Source organism: Colobus angolensis, unplaced genomic scaffold, assembly GCF_000951035.1.
Source record: "Colobus angolensis palliatus isolate OR3802 unplaced genomic scaffold, Cang.pa_1.0 Scaffold14, whole genome shotgun sequence".
NCBI classification, from domain to species: domain Eukaryota; kingdom Metazoa; phylum Chordata; class Mammalia; order Primates; family Cercopithecidae; genus Colobus; species Colobus angolensis.
The window spans coordinates 10,047,154-10,067,895 of NW_012114488.1; the positions used below are offsets into that span (position 1 = coordinate 10,047,154).

General features: G+C 47.1%; 1 protein-coding gene across 4 annotated transcripts in view; it reads left to right on the forward strand.

The window, feature by feature from the left end:
• The window catches only part of RPS6KA2 (ribosomal protein S6 kinase, 90kDa, polypeptide 2), a 445,332-nt gene that overhangs the window by 337,778 nt on the left and 86,812 nt on the right, over positions 1–20,742 (forward strand). For all 4 annotated transcript variants that reach the window (XM_011934953.1, XM_011934954.1, XM_011934955.1 and 1 more), the window contains 2 exons: positions 16,538–16,618; positions 18,574–18,653. In XM_011934953.1, coding sequence (XP_011790343.1) covers positions 16,538–16,618; positions 18,574–18,653 — 161 coding nt within the window. The remainder of the gene's footprint in view (positions 1–16,537; positions 16,619–18,573; positions 18,654–20,742) is intronic.

Consider the following 20,742-nt stretch of genomic DNA (forward strand, 5'->3'; position numbering starts at 1 on the left):
TCATTGGTAGCTTGATGGGGATGGCATTGAATCTATAAATTACCTGGGACAGTATGGCCATTTTCACGATACTGATTCTTCCTATCCATGAGCATGGAATATTCTTCCATTTGTTTCTGTCCTCTTTTACTTTGTTGAGCAGTGGTTTGTAGTTCTCCTTAAAGAGGTCCTTCATATCCCTTGTAAGTTGGATTCCTAGGCATTTTATTCTCTTTGAAGCAATCGTGAATGGGAGTTCATAGAGTGAACTTTTTTTTATTTTAGGTATAACAATATTTCTAAAACTGTTTGTCATTTGAACGTTATCAACTATTTCAAGATTCTCAAAAAATATTCAATAATTGTTCTGTGTTGATGAGAAAATATACAGAAAACAAAGCAGGTTTTGACCTTGTGACCCTGACTTTTAATAAAATAATCTCTTCAGTTACAGTTACCTCTTCAAAATAGGAAGTTAAATTAGGCATTTATTAGTGCAGGATCATCTGAATGCCGACACAGTGAACTGTTCTTGCAGTTTCTCGAGAGGTTGACCAGAGATTACCATGCGACCTCACTGGTCCACCAGACAGGTGGTTCACCAAGAGAAATGAACACAGCTGTCTACACAGAAACTAGCACAGGAACGTTCATGGCGGCACCAGCCAATTCACAGTAGCCAAAAAAGAGAAAGAGCTCAAATGTCCACTATCTGGGAAATGGAAAAATAAAGTGTCTGTCTATTCAACGGAATTATATTGGACAATAGAAAGAAATAAAGTACTGGTGCACGCGCCAACACGAGTGAAGCCTGGGAAGAGTGCGCTGAGTGAGAACAGCCAGGCACCAACCTGCACAAGTTAAGATTCCACTCATATGACAGTCCAGAAGAGGCAGACCCTAGACACAGACAGTAGATGAGTGGCTTTCTAGGCTGGGGGGTGAGAGAGGTGGAAACTGAGTGCAGACAGGTCTGGAGCTGCTTTTGGGGTGATTAAAATGCTTTAAAACCCACTGTAGGGATGGTTGCACAACTCTGTGAATATCCTAAAAATCATTGAATTGTACACTTTAAATGGGCAAATCTTATGGAATGTGAATTATATCTCCAAAAAGCTGTTATTCTTAAAATGCACAGCTGCTGGATAATACAGTCCTTTCCTAAAACCCACTCTTTCATCTTCGAGACATTGAGATTTGCTCTCAAACACAGATGAGGCATCTTTCTGTGGTTTAAGACAAAGACAGGTGGACGCGGGAAGCTCTCCAGCCTGTCCTCAGCCACACACTGTCCTACTGTCCATCAGCCGGTTCCATGTTCACCTCTCCAGGGCACCAGGAGTGACCCAGAAGAGCTTCTTTTTTCCTTCAAGTGTAATGGTTTCTTCTTTCCCTTCAAAGTTGGTCTCACCCTCTCAGGCCACTGAAGGAAAGGGAGGCAGAGTGGGAGTGTGGCTGGAATCTGTGCCTGCTCACCCTGCTCTGTAGGAATGCAGTGGAATGGAGGAGTGGGAAACTACTCTCTGTTTAAGTCATCGCTAAACCTGGACTCCATCAGGGCTGACCTTGACCTCTTAGCTCAAGTGCAGAACTCTCCATCTCAACGACTTCACTCTCCTTGATGCAAGTGTTCACGGCTGTTTATAATCCAATTCACAGTGTCCTTGAGCAACGGCTCGTTATCCACAGTTACATGAAATAGACTGGATATAAAACTGTGTGTACAGAATGATCATGGTATTGTTTAATGTAAGAGTGACTTGAGCAGTAGTGAGGTGTGTGCACACACGAGATGGACATTTTGCCAGGAGCAAACATGCCAAAGTGAAGGCCTGACTTACAGGATTGGAGCTAGCTGTCATCTTCTTCCCTATACTCTATTACTGCAAGTTTTCAACAGAAATAAAATATATCTAACTTTTTGTAATATAAAGTTATTTTTAAAATATTTTGGAACAATATGCTTGAGTAGCTAAGATTATTTTTATACTATGAAAATGAGCCATGTGGCTGGGTGTGGTGGTCACACCTGTAATCCCAGCGCTTTAGGGGGCAGAGGTGGGAAGATTGCTTGAGCCCAGGAGTTCAAGACTTAGGCAACATGTTAAGACCCCATCTCTACAAAAAATTTAAAAAGTCAAAAAATTAACTGGGTATGGTGGCGCACACCTGTAGTCCCAGCTACTTGGGAGGCTGAGGTAGGAGGATTGCTTAAGCCCAAGAGTTCAAGGCTTCAGTGAGCCGTGATTGTGCCACTGCACTCCAGCCTGGGTGACAGAGCAAGACCCTGTCAAAAAAAAAAAAAAGCCATATAAACATAGAAGAATAGAAACATTTTTGTTTCCTTGTGCTCCTTAAAAGTCAGCTTTAAAACTAATCATTGTTTTACATCTTATACTGTTTCAGTTTTCCGTAGTGATCCATCACTAAAAAATAGATTTTTTTCCCCAAAAATTTCATTGGAATTTATTTTCTGAAGAGAAAAATAGAAAAGCTTTGCAAATAATACTTTGCATACTTCAAAGTAGGTTAGGTCCCTGGATCTAACCGTGATGCAGCGGAGTTATGTGGAGAGGAGGCCTGCCACTAACTGGCCTGGGCAAGGACACCTCCTGGCCCAAAACCTTCGATTCTTGTTTCTTCCTCATCTGTGAAAGAAGAGAGTTGACTCAAAGGGACCTCCAAGTTTGTCTGAGCTCTAACACCTCAGCGTTCCATTAGCTCAAGTTGTTCAACTATCTCCTAACCTGTTCTCCACCCTCATAATATCCCTGGTTTGTGAGATCGTTAATCATCCTGAAGAACGTCAAGGAGAGAGAAGGAACGCGTGGTAACAGCTGCAGGGATGCTCTCCACGTGCTGACAGCAAAACAGTGAAAGCCCAGTCGGCCGTCTGGGGAAGATGCCAGGCACGTGAATAGTCAAATGTTTTGAAAAAGAAAAATGAAAGGGGGCGGGAGACCTGCAGAAGTCGTTTTGAAACTCCAGCTCGTTTCTCCAAACCGGGGCTGATTGTCCTGTGCCTGGAAGTGAGGATTGTCCGTGGGATTCCTTCCAGCTCACTTCGGAGGATGATGGCTTCTGACAGCTCCATTTGATCTTCAAACAAGTTTGGAGCGTTGGGCACCCGCCTCCTTCCTTTACAGAGGTGGCGGGTCATTTCTGAGGGAGGTCCTCTGCTCAGCTGCTGAGGGGGCCACGCTGCTGGGGTGCGCTCGCAACCTTGCTCCTCTCCCTCTGACCCGGTGGTGCTGCCTGTCGCCCCAGTACTTAAGGACGCCTTCAATGTACTCGACGCCTTCAATGTGCTCGATGCCTTTAACTTGACAAAGCTTCCCCATTCGTGACTCATCATGGGGTTATTACAGGTAACAATTCTATATAATGCATTCCACATAAAATGAATTCCAAAGGGTAATATCCCCACTTCGTATTGTAAGGGAACTTGATTTAAAGGAATGTATTGCAAAGAAACGTATTCCCAACCGTGAAACCAAGAACGAACCAAGCCTCATCTTCATCAAACAGGGATGGTCACACATCTTAAGAGACGGGCTGTATTGTATGGAGCAGTAGTTATCGTCAGCTGCAAGCTGGAATGGCCTGGGGGACTTTCACAAGATTTATTTGATACATCTCCCTCTGGGGGACTGTCGGTTGGTTGGTCTGAGCATGAGAATTCATGAAAGCTGCCTCCACTGATGTTGCCAGAGTGCTACCAACATCGAGAATCCCTGATACAGGGGCCAGGAACACCAAGTCCAGACCCTGGAGCCGAGTCCAGCTCTAACCCCGCGAGCTGTGCCATCTCGGGGCCTCTCCTGGCCTCAGTGTCCCCCTGCTGAAAGTGGGATAGGCTGTATTAATAGATACTACCTGCCCCACATCATTGCCGATGTGAGGCTCCCCCTCGTTAGAGTGTGCGGAGTGCTGCCGGCTCAAGCAAAGTCTTGGGAAGTGTAAGCTGTGTTCACCTTCGGCCCTTTTCTCCATGAAGACTGCTTGGCTTTGGACCTGTGTTAGGACTTTCCTGGTTGAGGTTTTGTTTAGATCTGCTGAGTAGGGATGTGGGGAGGAAGTTAGATGCCACCTGGTTAGAAAGCGTGATGTCTTGGTTCAGCTGTAATACCTCCAGTTACAATATGAAAGGCCTGTGATCATGTTCATGACTAGAGGTGGCCGGTACCTGCTTGGAGAACACAGACGCACCCTTCTGCAGGAGGACTCGCTGCGCGGAATTCCCTCGTCTTGGTGGGCGCTTTCCGCAGTGTGGAATGAGCTGCTCACGTGAAATATTTCTCGGTAATGATGATCTTTCTGATAGGACTGCACCTGGGTTTTCATGCCTAACTAGTTTTCAAGCATTTTTCCCTGCAAGTCAACTTTCTCAGCCTAGAGGAGATACGCGTTCCCTTCCTGGAAAGAGATAAGCTGTGTTCAGTTGTTTGTAAAGGAGAAACTGAAATCATTCCAGCAGGATCTCTCTGTTTAAGCAAGGCAAGTCACTGATGGTTATGCTGGTGTCGTGTGTTTTCGGGGACTGTGTGGTGGGTCACTCTTGTGGCACCCGCAGCAGCCGGGAGATGCTGGAATGGGCCCAGGCAGCACAGTCCGAGCTCGGCGACATGTCAGAGCCCCCTCTGTCCTTCCTGTAAGCAGTGGAGCACGCCCTGTAAGAGGGGATCACTGCAGAGGCACCGGGATTGCAGAGCTGTATGTAGTGACCCGCAGAGACAGGTATCAATGACAGCAACTTGAAATAGAACCTCCTCAGAGTTAGCCTGCCTGGCTTCAAACCCCAGAATATTATTTTCAGCACCTCTTTATTTGTTTTCCTCTCTTATGCCGAGATGCTTCGTTAGAAGGCACTGAGTCACTCAGAAACTCAGCTCCAATCAATCTGGTAGCTTGAACAGATTGTATTTCCATAATATGCTAATTCATTTATGTCATTTGATTTCCATTTGGATGATTTCAGATTCCCAGGGGAGAAAAAAGTAAGGAAAATTCTAAGCACGATTTTGCCGTCTCTTAAGAGGGGAGGACTGGTATTGTTATTCTATTTTTATAAATCATCATCTTCATTTACAAATGATGAAACTAAGTCACAAAGCGGCAAAGCTACTCAAAAGCATATTGTTTGGAGGTTGTGAAGGTCAGAATTCTGTGCTTGTCCCAAGATAACTCCCTGGGTCCCCAGGCCTCCCTGGGCGAGCTCCATCCTCACCAGATGACAGACTCCCTGTGTTTCTCCAGCAAGAAGTTACACCCTGGCTCATTGTACTTGAGGTGTTTACTCCTCCAGGGATTCATTTCCCATTTAATTGCCTAAGATGACAAACAAAATGAAAATGTCTCCTCCTTAAGTCATCTTTGACTTCTGTCTTTCTCAAGCCCTTTGTAAGATACGATCTCACTCTGTCTCTTGTGTTTCAGAGCATCTGATTTATTACAGATATACCTGCCTCTGTATGGTGGAGTCCTGTATGTGTTTATTACCAGAGTTGCATTTCTTGTGCTATAGATATTCAAAAAGGAGGAAATAGATTTTTTTCATGACTTGTCGTCTTTAATACCTATGCAATGTAAGCAATTAAGAGTAATGGGCTTAAGATTTTTCTGCACAAAGATTCTCTATTAAGGAAGTCCGTTAAGTAACCATATCAGTCTTATTAAAAATGCTTCAGTGTAGAAGAATAAAAAGACACCTCTTGGGGAGTCATGTCCATTCTGGTCATCAGTGTGGTTAACTTTTCTTATTAGTATTTACGGTTTTCTTCTCTTCCTTTATTTGTGGACTAATTAACTATAAAAAGTTTGTCCCCCAAAAGTTTAGCAACACAATGGCTCATGGAAGCCCTTTTTTTTAAACTTTGAATTAAACCCTTGAAAGCTAAAAGATACCGTGGGAAGAAGGACTTTTATTCTGCATCTGGAAGACTGCTCGGGATATAATTTCAGGTTCAATAGCCTTTTTGTGGGTAAAGAAAGGAAGTCTTAGGCAATGGCCACCCAGTGGGGGAGAATGAGCTTAGCACAGCCCACACTCTCTAGTGCTGGTAAGTCTCAGGCTAGAGTGTGTCTGTCAGCTCAGTCTTCAGAATCCCTCCAGTTGTGCTGCATCAAACACAAAGCGTCATCGAGCCTCTGACTGCCAGGCCTTCAGATCACCAAGGCCGTCTGCACGTGCTCAGCCCCCCGCGGAGGTGTGCGCAGAAGCCAAGGTCCCGTGGGCTTGTGGCCGCAGAGCTATTGGCACTGCATGGTCAATGCAGCATCCAGTATGTCCCCCTAAGTGGGGGTTTCCTAAGGTGGTGGTTTCCTAAGGTGCATTTACACAGCCATTTCTCATCTTCACAGTGGCTGACAGAATTGCATTTAATTTAATGGTATCTTAACCTTAATTTTCTTTTGTAATATCACCTAGATAGAACAGAACAGTATGCCATGATATGATACGATATGTGTCTTAGTTCATTCAGGCTGATATCACAGAACAGCATAGATTGGGTGGCTTCTAAACAACAGAAATTTTTTCTCACAGTTCTGTTGCAAGTCCAGGATCCAGGCTATGTCAGATTTCGTGCCTGGTGAGGGCTGCTGCCTAGTTCATAGCCATCTTCTGGCTGTGTCCTCCCTTGACGGAAGGCATGAATGAGCTCTCCGGGGTCTCATTTCTAAGGGCACTAATCCCATGCGTGAGGGCTCCACCCTTCTGACCTAATCACCTCCCAGATAAAACCATCACACTAGGGGTTAGGTTTCAACAGATGAATTTAGTGGGGGGAACATACACAGTCTATAGCGTTGCACCCCAGTCCCTAAAATTCATGTCTTTCCCACATTGATCCCGTCTCCATAGCCTCTGCTTCATTCCCACATCAACTCAAGTCTAAAGCCCAGCATCTCATCCAAATCATATGGTTTCCTCTGACCCCCAATGTCAGTATCTCTACGATCTCTCTGTATTAGTGGGATCCAAGGGTACGACTCATCCTGACCTAAATCACCCTCCAGCTGTGAGCCTATGAAACCACACGAGCTCTGTGTATCAAAACTCCAGTGGTGGGACCAAAATAAGACAGACATTTCCTTTCCAAAAGGAGAAATAGGAAAGAAGGAAGGAGGAACAGGTCCCAAGTAAGTCTAAAACCCAACAGGGAAAATAACATGGAACCTCAAGGCTCCAGAATAATCCTCTTTGACTAGATACTGTGCCCTCCAGACCCACTGGAGCAGGGGTCCTGCCTTTCGGATATACCGAGTTGGCGGTCCTACCCCAGAGCTTTGCAGGGCAGGGGTCAGCCCTACAGGTCCCTGGCCCCATGGCTTTGGGTGGCCCCCCAACAGCTTTGGGTGACCCCAACCAGTATGGCTGGATGGCCCCACAGTGGCTCTGTGCCTGGACCCCAGCCTTTGAAATTTAGATAGGGACAGCCACACCCCCAAGGCTCCTGCACTCCCCATGGTGGGGAAGAGAGAACCACACAGTCACTGCCAGCCTTTGCCACCTGCTCCCTACAGAGGGCGATTGCTGGGGCTCACAGGGCACCAGAGTCTGCCCAAAGCAGAGCTGCACCCGAGGCAGCCAGGGACAGCAGCACTGGAGGGTGAGGAACCCATGCTGTGAGGCAGTGCCCTTGCAGTCCCAGGCACCAGTGGCCCCTACTTTTAAATCATTCTACCCTGGGACTCTTGTGCCTGGCCTGACATGGGTGGGCAGCGCTGATGCTCTCTGAGTTGGCTGCAGGGTCATGTTTCTGTTGCCTCGGAGAATCGCTGCCGGCTTCTGTGGAGATGGCTGGTCCATACTGACTTCCTATCAACATTCAGGATTCCTAAGTTATTCCCTAAGAAGATGTAGGCCTTCTCTACAGCTCTCCTTTCCTTTCTGAGTCCTCACCAGAATCTCATTGAAAGGTCTGTTCATGGCAACACAGGCCTTTTCTAGCTGCATCTCAGAACTCTTCAGTCTCTACCCATTACCCAGTTCCAAAGCTGCTTCCACATTCTTAGGTTTTATTATAGCAGCATCCTACTTCTAGGTACCAAATTCTGTATTATTCAGGATTTTCCAGAGTAACAGAACCAAGAGGATGGATATACATTTCTTAGTGGGAGATTTATTGCAGGAATCAGCTCACATGGGTGTGAAGGCCCAAAAGCCCCAGGAGCATCTGTCTGCAAGCTGGAGAACCAGGAAGGCTGGGTTGTCATTCAGTTCAAATCCAAAGGCCTGAGAACCTGGCGAGCTGGTGGTATAAGTTCCAGTCTGAATTCGAAGTCCTGAGAACCAGGAGAACTGGTGGTGTAAGTTCCAGTCTGAATTTGAAGTCCTGAGAACCAGGAGAACTGGTGGTGTAAGTTCCAGTCTGAATTCGAAGTCCTGAGAACCAGGAGAACTGATGGTGTAAGTTCAGTCTGAATTTGAGGTCCTGAGAACTTGGTGGGGGGAGAGGAGAACAATGATTTAAGTCTCAGCCCAAGATCCAGGCATTGATGTCCAAGGGCTGGAAAACATGAATGTCCCAGTTCAACAGGGAGCAGATTCCTCTCCCACTGCTTTTTTGTTCTATTCAGGCCCTCAGTAGACTGGATGGTGCCTGCCCATATAGGGGAGGGTGATCTTTATTCAAATGCTGATATCTTCCAGAAATGCCCTCACAGACACACCGAGAAATCATGTTTCACCGGGTCTCTGGGCATCTCTTAGCCCAGTCAAGTTGACACTAAAACTAACTACCACAATATGCTATATAATGTGACATATATATAATGTCTATTGGTGGAGATCATTTAAAAATCAGAAACACAAACGCAGGCATTGCTGCCTGAAAAGAGGCACCTTGAAGAGGGGTTCCAGAAAGTAGCTCTAGTTGTATATCGTATATCCTTTGCCTGCCAGGATAATCTCACAAAGTGCTTCCTCCCATGTTTTCCTGGCAAGGAAACCATGCCCTTCACAGTGGGGTGAACCTGTTGGTGCCTCCACAACCATCTCAGCCCCAGGGATTGTCTTGGGGCCATGACAGGTGAAGAGCACATGGCAGTTAGAGCTGGTACCAGTAGGCACAGGTTGCTGAACAGCGCAAAGTAAACCACAGAAACCACATCACCCAAACCTGAAATGCAGCAGGTTGGCCACAAATAGAGGGCTGACTTGAAGAACAATGAAATTTTAACTTATCCCCAGTGCCTACTATTTATTAGCAAATCTCAAGATAGCCTAGAACATTTATTCTTTTCACATCTGTAGTAGCAAGCCCCAGTCAACTTCAGACTAACCTGTTAAGTACCAGAGAATAAACATCACAGAGAGGCTCTGGCCTGGCCCAAATGGCCTGGCTCCAGAGTCTCCACTAGTCTAGAACTACCCAACAGAAAATTGTTGCTGACATTTCCGAAGAAACCTCTTCACTTGGTTTTCTTTTTTATGTATCTAGATCTTAGAAATGAAAGCTCCTTGGATTCCCTGGCTGTCAAAGAGGTGGCTTGAACGTACTCAGCATCAGAAAATGAAACATTTGCTTTCACTGCTTCTTAGTGGAAGAATCACTCCATGGCTGTCAGTTGGCAGATCCATGGTTCCAGCCCTTTCATTCCATCCCTGGATATGGGCCATGAATAACCAACACCTCCTAGGGTGGGCAATGGTGAGGTCAGTGGATTGCAGCTCTGCCCAGCAAAGCTAGAATTTGCACAGACCTGAGCATCTTCTCCAGTCCCTCTTGAAGAGCTATTTCCAGTCATCGTATTTCATATGCTGAGGGCGTTGCTTGGTGTGATGACTGTCCTTGTCCCTTGACATCTTGTTCAGTTTGTCCTTGCATTCATATACGGAAACTAGGCATTGGTCAGTTACACAGTGTCGTCAGCAGTAATACAGCCCTGCCCTGGAGGGAGCACATCCTTTTCCTGTTCTCTGCCACCCTAAACCCAACATATATTTGTGTTAGGCCACATTGTGCCCGGGGTGTCAACCATACAGAACATTCTTATAAAAACGTCTTCCCTGCACTGATGTGTTTAATCTGGAATACGTTCCGTTCACTGTCAGGGCTGAATTCTCCATTTCTTTATTATTATAAGCATAATGATAGTATTTGGGTATTGTATTTATTTTGGCTTTTGACCTTTTTTCTGCTTGTTTAAGATAACCATATTTTTTTGTTTGCCTTTTAATTTTATAATCTTTTTGGATGGCCAATTTGTAAATATTTTGTAACTCAATCTGTCTATCTTTCCTGTGTTATTTCTTCCATTGCTTATATTTAAAAAACAAAAAAGATTCCCCGTCCAGATACCAGATAAGTGTTCACCTTTATTGTAGTTTGTTTTTGCTTTTTTTTTTTTTTGAGGCAGTGTTTTACTCCCATCACCCTACCTCAACTTGCCAGGCTCAAGAGATTCTCCCACCTCAGCTTCCCAAGAGCTAGGGCTGCAGGTGCACGCCACCACTCCTAGCTAATTTTTTATATTTTTAGTAGAGACAGCATTTTACTGTGTTGCTCAGGTGCCGAGACCAGCTCGGTTGTGGAGACCCTAACACAGTGGCGCTAGAGGAATTAACGACACACACACAGAAATATAGCGTGTGGAGTGGGAAGTCAGGGGCCTCACAGCCTTCAGAGCTGAGAGCCTTGAGCAGAGATTTACCCACATATTTGTTGACAGCAAGCCAGTCATAAGATTTACTGAAAGTATTCTTTATGGGAAACAAAGGGATGGGCCAAAATAAAGGGATGGCTCTGGCTAGTTACTGGCAGCATGAACATGTCCTTAAGGCACGGATCGCTCATGCTGTTGTTTGTGGTTTAAGAACGCCTCAAGCGGTTTTCCACCCTGGGTGGGTCATGGTGTCAAGGCCATCACCAGCATGTCAGCTCCCAGCTTGACTTTTCCCTTTAGCTTAGTGATGTGGGGGCCCCAGGATTGATTTTCCTTTCACAGAGACATTCTTTGTAACATCTTCCTTGTGAATCGTTTTGCTTTCCCTCCCTCCATTCATTCTCCTCTGCTGCAGAGCCAGGGTAGTGGATCCAAGAGCTCCATCCGGCAATCTCCAGAGTCTATTGAGAGCATCCTAATGACATCATGCCGATGCTCGCGTGAGGTTTTGCCCTTCAGAGTGTCCTCTCCAGTGCATAACTGCAGTCGTGTTTAATAAAACAAGCTCTCTTGTTTTTATCTACATCAGGAACTATTTTTTCAAGAATGAATGGATAAAATGTTTTAATAAAAAACTATATCAAAGCTTCTGAAAGTCACATCAAGGGGTTACACAGACCCAGCTCCGGGCCTCTCCCCTGGGATGAGCAATGTCCTCATCGCATCATCCCCGATGAATCGGCCGTGAGTCACACGACTCCACCAGCGGCCTCCTGCAGTCCCCACCTGGTGCACTGTCTTGAGCATCTGCTGCCACCAAACACTTCTTTCACATTTCCTGATTTCTCTCTCTGTCTCCTCCGGGTCTTCCCATTGCGGACCACATCATGGTGCATCCTCTCTCCCTCCTCCTTCAGAACAACAATACCCTCACCGAGGTCCTCACCGTGATCCTCCTCTCATCCTACATATCCTCCGGTGGTCCTCGGGCACCCTGGGCTGCTGCCTTGGGGCGGGTGTTTGCATCTGTATTTCCAGCAAAGCTCCAAACCAAGTCTTTTCCTGAGCCCTGCATGTCCTCAGCACTCGACAGGCCAAGAGTGCAGGTGGCCTGTTCTCTCCCTGCCCACCACCTGACTTCTCTCCTGGCTAATTTCTCCACCAGTCACCCATGCAGAGGGCTAGGACGATGCAGCTCCCTCCTTTTTATTCCCAGCAGCTGAAAGGTCGTGAGGTCTCAGTTCTCCCTCCTCCAGGCCAGACCTGTCCCTCTGCAGGGTTGGATAGCAGGATCCCTTTGCCCTATTCTAGCCACATTGTCCATTGCGGCCATGTTGCTATTGCATCCTCCACATGACCTCTTAAATCTAGAGGCCCTAAACATGTGCTATGTGAGAGTCCTCTCCATGGTCTCTTGGCTCTGCAGGCTCCCATGTCCCTGCCCGCAGGCCTCATCAGTGTGGCGCTGCAGCTCTGTGCGCCATCCCACCCTCATCACTGAGGGTACCCCAGCTGCCACCCTTCAGGGCCATCCCTTGGCCTGTATCCTCCTGCCCAAGCACCTGGAGGCTCCCGGGTCCCCTGTAAGGCTTAGCTCCTCCTCTGTGAAAACCTCCCAGGCTGTTTCCAGCTCCCCCAACACACAAGGGGTGGGGCTGGTCACCCTCTGGTGGCCCTTTGCTGCCATCGCCACAGGGTGTCTCCCCACTGGGCTCTCACTTCCTGGAGGGCAGAGCCTGCCTCTTCACATTCCAAATGCCCAGCACAAAGGAGACTGAGAAGCAGTGATGGGAAAGGAGTGGGCCCAGGAGAAGAGGTCGGGGAGGAAGGAATTTGAGGCCAAGCGGCAAGAATTGTGACCTCACCATTCAGCTGTCTGATTTGCAAAAGGGCTAGGAAGACTGAGCCTACCTTTGCTCCCACATCTCCCCCAAATCCGTGATCCTATGGCCTATTTTCCAGTTCACCCACATAGAGAAGAAAACTACCCTGACCAGCATGCGGAATCCAGATCACTAAGACATGAACTACAAATGATAAACAGGAGCAGGTGCAAGACTAAATTCCGTAGGAGAGCCTTCCAAAAAGGTTTGCACACAATGACTACAATCGGAGAGGAAGAAAAGAATCTCTGAACTCCGGGGTCATTACTCTAGAGAGAAAATCACAGCCAGGGGTACAAAATTGTATTCTATGAAAGTGTTCTGCGCTATCCTGGCTTCTGAACACAGTCCTCCGCTTTAGCAACTGGGGTAGTGGTTTCCATTCATGGCCCCTCTCATTAAATCTCCTTCAGCCCAGGTTGTTTGCTTCCCCTTTTGCCTCCCCCAGCAGTTTGTCTTCTGTGTCGCAGTCCATGCTGCCCGTGTCCAGCGAGGACAGTGCACACACGCTGGCTGGGACCTACACCAGGCCGCCTCCCAGTGGAGGGGGGCAGGCAGGGGTCTGCTTCCTCCAGGCCACCAGGAACTATCTAACTTTGAGCAATGCTTTTTACTGCAGTGAGCCTATTTCCTCCTCTGTAAGAACATGGGGTTGAATTGCATGCTCCCCAAGGTCTTTTAAGCAATAAAATCCTGATTCCATTAGTTGAGGCGGAAGGAGGACCTCCCGTGTCCCCTTGGGCATAAGTGATAAGAAGTTGTTCCCGCACCCTCCACCTTGGTGTTTTGGTCTCAAGCGATTAGGAACTGCAAGGACTACTGGGGAAGGAGGTACTGAGGTTCAGGGGAGATGCTAGTATCCCCCAGCTCTGCCCACAGCACCACCTGCTGTGTGCCTACTCGATGCCCATCTAGACTCTAAGGCCAACCCACAGCTTGTGGGCTGCGTGGGGCCCAGGATAGCTTTTAATGCAGCCAAACACAAATTTGTAAACTTTCTTAAAAGATTATGAGATTTTTGGTGATGTTTTAAAGCTCATCAGCTATCGCTAGTGTTAGTGTATTTTATGTGTGGCTCAAGACAGTTCTTCTGGTGTGGCCCAGGGAAGTCAAAAGATTCGACACCCCTGCTCTAAGGAATGTCACAGGACCACTGTGATGACAAGGGTCTGGGGTTAGAAGAGGGATGGGCAGAGCAGTGGAACAGCAAGGAGAGATCAGAAAAAAAGAAAAAGAAAACAAATGAGGATCTGAGCATATAATACAGGTGTCACTACAGTGACACCTGAGGCAGCACAGTGGGGGCTGGCCCCGTGTTGTTGTGGCACACACATCACCTTACAGGTTTCTCAGGCAGCCCCAGGAGGTGGGAGCTGTCTCATCCAGTTAGCATGAGGAAACAAGCCAAGAGTAGGACACAGTGATACTGACAGTGAGCTGGAGTGCAGGGCCAGACACCACGGTCACCACCCGGGCCCCCGGAGACACTAGTACAGACCAAACGGGAAAGCAAAACTGTCCCAACACCAAAGACATAGGCGGACTTCAGAGAGCCTGAATGCTAGGTGTGAGCATTAAAACCAGGAGCTGAGACAGTGAAACTCAGAGACCCAGGAATGAGGAAGGACTTTCTCTTTTTAACTGTGGTGAGACCTAGATAACATAATATTGATCACTTTAACCACTTGTAAGTGAACAGTTCAGTGACATGAATACATTCACAATGTTGTCCTCACCAATATTACACCCAAAACCTTTTTATCATCCCAAATGGAAACAGTGACTTCCCATTCTCCCTCTTCCAGGTCCTGTTCACCACGATTCAGCTTTCTGTGTCTCTGAATCTGGCTATTCTGGGTAGCTCTTATAGTGGGATCATACAATAGTTGTCCTCTTGTGTCTGGCTTATTTCACTTCGTATAATGTCCTGAAGTTTCATTCATATTGTGTGTTAGAATTTTACCCTTTTTTAGAGCTGAATAATATCCCATCGTGAGTGTGTATATGTGTGTGTGTGTATGTGTGTGTGTTTACTGCACCATCACATTTTGTTCATCTGTTGATGGACACTTGGGTTGCTTCCTCCTTTGTCTGTTGTAAATAATGCTGCCATGAACATGGGTGGATGAACCTGTTCAAATCTATGCTTTCGGTTTTTTTGGATGTGTATCCTCTGAGCAGAATTGCTGGGTCACACGGTAATTCTGCTTCTTTGTGAGGAACCTACCACGCTATTTTCCACAGTGACTGCGCCATTTTACATCGTCATCAGCAATGCACGATGCTTTCAAGTTCTCCACATTCTCCCAGTTTGTTATTTTCTATTTTCTTCTTATTATTGTAGCATTCTTGGTGAAGAATGTCTCTTTTTTTTTTGAGACAGAGTCTTGCTCTGTCCCCTAGGCTGGAGTGCAGTGGCGCGATCTCAGCTCACTGCAAGCTCCGCCTCCTGGTTCACGCCATTCTCCTGCCTCAGCCTCCCTAGTAGCTGGAACTACAGGCGCCCGCCACCTCGCCTGGCTAATTTTTTTGTATTTTTAGTAGAGACGGGGTTTCACCGTGTTAACCAGGATGGTCTCAATCTCCTGATCTGGCGATCTGCCCATTTTGGCCTCCCAAAGTGCTGGGATTACAGGTGTGAGGCACCGCGCCTGGCCAAGAATTTCTTAAATAAAACTTTAGCAGTATGTGTATCACAAGTCCTAAATATGAATAAATTTAAATACCTGGCCCATGATATAACACTTATCATATTTGTCCCAATAGAAATGTTTGAAGAAATTTTCTCCCGTCACTCATGGGGCTGTGTGAGGTCCCGGATACTGCCCTGGGTATAGCAGCTTGCTCAGGGGAATACTAAAGCTATTCTTACTCAAGTGGTGCTCTTCGTTTGTTTGTTCATTTGTTTTTGCATCAAAACTAATTACATCTGTATTCCCAGATGGCCAGACTTGAGATAGTGTGAGCACTAAGAAGAATATGTAACTGTTATAACACACTGAATTCAATAGAAAGTACGTGGTCCATGGTTATCTTCATGGAGAGGGAGAGAAGGAATCTTCCTCTTGATTTCCAGTTCCATCAGAAATGTGTGAACATGGCTGTTCTGTAGCCCTGAATGATTCAGGCAGGGATCACATATGTATGCTAACACCACTGGATGAAGGATTGCTAGGGAACCCACAGATCACTCCATGCCAGGAATCAGCCCACAGATGCTTGTTACTTACAAAGGGACATGAAGACCTTTTCCATGGAGAGATGGTGACCTGCCACCTCAACCACCCATCACGTTTAGCATCACACAGAGAGGGCAAGCCCAGCAGGCACCCCAATCTGAGGAGGCTAAAGTACAGGCATCACCTGGTGACCAAAAATGTTTATCCCCAATCTTATCACGCCTCCAGTTTACAAGAAATACAAGCGTTATAGAAAGCAATTGAGCAACGATCAGATGAACCCAGAATGTGGAACATTCTACAGACAAAAACTGACCTGAACTTCCCAAAAAGTCCATGAAAAAATACAGGGTGAGGGAAATAGGTGTGGGACCATTGTCTTCTAGGAGCAAAACAAAGACATTTAACAACCAATATAATTGAATTGGATACCTAGGTCGAGAAAACGACGTGAAGGGGAGGACCAAATATAGATTGGATGTTAGATGTATCATGGAGTGATTGCTGGTTTTCCTATGTGTGACAGTAGGTGTTAGACTTATGCTAAGAGACTGTCCCTATTCTTAGGAGACACCTGCACATGCACCTCAGAGTAACATGTCGTGCTGCCTACAGTTTATTTTTAATTTTTTGGAGAGCTAGAGATGCGTTTTATATATATACATATATATATATGTATATATAATATAGTTTGAGAGAGAAAGCAAATATATTAAAATGTAAGCAGTTGTTAAATCTAGGATTATTGTACAACTTTTTCAAGTTTTGTATATGTTTGAAATTTTTTAATGAAAAGTTGGCAGGAATGATATCTAATATTTCATGTTCAGTGTTCCTCAGAACTCTTATTTCCTGCCTCATGAAAACCTTTATCTTTCTACTTTGCAGTTCGGGACCGAGTGAGATCGAAGATGGAGAGAGACATCTTGGCAGAAGTGAATCACCCCTTCATTGTGAAGCTTCATTACGGTAAGTAGAGTCAAAATGACACTTTAGAGAGGACCGAGGGCAACCTTCTCCAGATCAAAGAAAACTGAAAAAGAAATATCAGAAAGAAGAAAATCTTTCCCATACCATAGAGTCCTGCCCTGCCTGGGGATGAAGGTGCCTTCTATCCTGATCGCTTAGTCTCTTCTGTATTTATTTTCTTTGAAAGAGCAAGAAGCCCTGTTTTCATCTCAAAGAGCTAATTTTAGATGGGGTATCCATTATTAAATTGTTACCATACCATTGATAATTTAGAAGATCTCAACCTAGATTGGGGTGAATCTATGACTTATCTTTGTGTTGTTTTAGAATAAAATACTCTATGACCCAATAATGTCTTTAAACCAGAAATGGTAACACCTTCTTCATTTCAAATGAATATCATGTTTAAAGATAGTAGCTCATTGAACCCTCAGAACTTCCATTCAAGGTAGCTTATTATTTTCATGTTTTGAGGCTCAAATAATTAACCAAAGGCCACATAGCTGCTTTGCCACATAGCTTCTCTTCATTTGCTGTCTGCCTTTTTATCCCAATAGAGAAGCAGTAAGTGAAATCTTCAAATTAAAAAAAGATGTGATGAGATGGTGGCTGCAGACTCATGGCTTATTACATAAACTTTCCCACCTAATAATCCAGATGAGCTAAGCACAGAAGGGAACAATGATAAAACTAGTAGTTTGTTCTTGGTTGCAAAAGACAAGGTGGTGTGTTGGGGAGGTATTAAGTGAGATTTGTGTGAATCTGAGGACAGGATGAAGGAGGCCTGCAGAAGCTGGGCATACCCTGCTGTTCCTTCTGGGCCATGGACAGTGCAGTTGCAAACCTCCACCTCCTGGCAGAGGAGGCCGCAGAGGCTGGCTTTCCAAAACTCTGCCCTCTCCGCTGCTGCCCAGCAGCTGGTGTCAAGTCCCATCCCGTATGTCGTTTACGTTACTTGCTAGGGTGTTTTCTGAAGAAATTTAGGAGCTGGGTGTCCTACAAAGAGCTTTAAACAGACCTCCACATCACCTCAGTGGTGACCCAGCGTCTCCACCTGCCTGTCAAGCCCAGGATGAAGCATTTAATGCGCACTCAGTTTACACAGTTCTGACAGAGGGCTTTCTAGCTAGAGGCTATGTTTCTAAAACCCCCACATTTATGATGTTTCTCGCATTTACTTTTAGAAAATAAAACGTTTTCTAGTATGCAGGGATATTGGGATCCCTTCCAGCCACACCTCCTATGTAGATAAAATAGACACCACGCGGTGCCTCACCAGTGCTGCCGCAGCAGCCGTCGTCACAGCAGCGATGGTGACGGGCTTCTCTAGATCCTCCCATGCTCATGCGCCCTCTCAACAGAGGCAGGTCCTTGCTGAGGGTGGGCAGGAGCTGTGTAGCCTGCCTGTGGCCTGAAACAGAAAGTCTGCAGTTGCAGCTCACAGTGACCAGACCTCGGATGTGAGCCCCATTGTCTTGATGTACAAATAACTGGACCAACACGTCACCAGAACTGCCGAGAGAGAGGAAGGCAGGGGGTTCCCTGGGACCAGAGTGGAGTTCTGTAGGAAGAAGGCACTTCCTTAGGGCAGAAAGGACACGTCCTCCGAACCCAGCAGAGCCACCTTCAGGCTGCTCACTACTGCATTACAACAAAAGCCAGCAACGATAACAGCTTGAATATGCACGTCTTTCTCCCTGGGTATCTTTTAATTCCTTTGCAATTGAAAAAGGGAAAGAGGGGAGAAAAAAGAAAGATGAAAAAAATCTCAAGACCCCCTAAAACAGTGAGAGAGGGGCAGCCCTCACAGTGTCAGACCCCCTCTGCTGGATGCGGGGTCCTGCCATTTCTCAAGTGGCTCAGCCTCCCGGAGTAAGCGGCACCTTGAGCAGGGAGAAGCCAGAGCCACAGGACATTTGACAAGCTGCCAGAATGCGGGTCTCTCTACCCCACAGCCTTTCAGACAGAAGGAAAGCTCTACCTGATCCTGGACTTCCTGCGGGGAGGGGACCTCTTCACCCGGCTCTCCAAAGAGGTGAGCAGCTGCCACGTTACACAGGAGGGCGGGCAGGAGCTTCTGTCTAGGACTAGAGGGAAGGAGGGGTGGAGAGCACCGAGAGGAGATGAGCACGTGCGAGAGTGCGTGTGTGTGTGTGTGGGGGGTGCATGTGTGAGTGCCTGCAAGAGTGAGTGTGTGGGAGGGATGTACATGTGTGTGTGCAAGTGTGCTTGTGTGGTGTGGGGGTGTGTGGGTGAGACTGCATGTGCATGTGTGGGATTTATGTGGGGGGTGTGTGAGCATGTGTGCATGTGTGGGGTGTGCATTGTCATGTGGGATAAGTGTGTGGTATGTGTGTGATGTGTGTTGTGTGTATACATCAGGTGTGTAATTTGTGTATGTGATGTGTGCTGTGTGTGGTGTGTGTACTATGTGTATATGTGGGGGGTGTGTTTGGCATGCTGTGTGCATGTGTGGGGTTGGTGTGTGTGGTATGCTAGGTGTGTGGTGTGCTGTGTGCATGTGTGCATATGTAGGGTGTATGTGTGGGGTTTGTATGTGTGTGGGTGTGTGTGTGCTATATGTGGTATGTGCTTTGTGTGATGGGGTGTGTGTGTGTGTTTCACATCCTGTGTGCCTGTGTAGGGTGTATGTATGTATGAGCTGTGTTTGTGAGCTGTATGTGGTATGTGTGGTGTGTGCTATGTGTGATGTGGAGGGTGTGTGTGTGTTGGGCATGCTGTGTGCATGTGTAGGGTGTGTGTATGTGTGTTGGTGTGTGTGTATGCTGTATGTGGTATGTATGGTGTGTGCTATGTGTGATGTGGAGGGTGTGTGTGTTGGGCATGCTGTGTGCATGTGTAGGGTTGTGTGTATGTGTGTTGGTGTGTGTGTGAGCTCTATGTGGTATGTATGGTGTGTGATGTGGGGTGTGTGTGTGTTGGGCATGCTGTGTGCAGCATGTGTAGGGTGTGTGTATGTGTGTTGGTGTGTGTGTGTATGCTGTATGTGGTATGTATGATGTGTGCTATGTGTGATGTGGGGTGTGTGTGTGTGTGTGTTTAGTGTGCTGTGTGCATTGCTGGCTGGTTCTAAGGAAGCTGCACAAGTGGCCCTAGCAATCATCCCGGGTGACCCCAGCAGCGCCCCTGCAGCTCCGGTACCGTAGGTCACGCTGTTGGCCTCTCAGCTAGAGCAATGGAAGGCGCAGGTCAGAGTCGGCTGGGAAGGAGTCTCACGGGGTCTCACTTTCCGTCCTGGGAAGAGGGAGGTATTGCTAAGCCGCCGCACACTGGGCTGTTTACTGCACGCCCCCGGGCTTCTCCTTGACCTCCAGCGCCTTAGGTAGGAACTCTCCAGGAAGCAACTTCACCGCATCCCGAGAGCCCCGTGGCCCTGATTGACATGAAAAGCACCCTACTTCATGGTACGGCAAAAGGCATATTCTGCCCATGGCAGTGCCAGTGCCAGTCTTTCCATTCTGACGATCCTGCTTCTTCATCTCTTATACAGAGGAGGAGTGGCCGAGGTGCTTTCACAGCAACAGTGGCCTTCACACCCCCCTTCCCCCTTTTCAGCAGGAGACCCCTCTGTCTTGCACAAAGCCCCAAATGAACAGTAAACCAAGGCAGAGCTGCTCGTGAGGCGGGCCCAGAGGGTCCCAGAGACCATGGCTGCCCTGTCCCTCTGCGTCTATCGGTCCCTCGGGCAGTGCTGCACGTATCTGTGGGACTCCGTGCATGGAGGAAAACCACTGGGCCGGGAGAACCTGATCCAAGCTCTACACGAAGCCCTTTGGCCCCTTCCTGTGCTGTGTGCCCGTTTCCAAAGATGCTGGAGCCTGGCATCTGCCCATTCCTCGTGTTTGTTCCTGTTGGTTTGTCCACTCCCCTCTCATCCACAGGGAGTCAGTCCATTTGGGGTCTGGTTTTGTCCAGCAACTGCTATGACACACCTGTGGTTGGGCGCCCTGACCAAAAAGACAACAGTAATCAGTGAAAAGCCCAGCAACTCTCACGTGGGAATGTGTCTCCCCCGAGGGCCTTTATTTCAGAGTAGGAGGAACGTTGTCCCGAGCGGGCACCACAGATTCGTGGAGTTGGTGGGAACCTGCGGAATGTCTTTT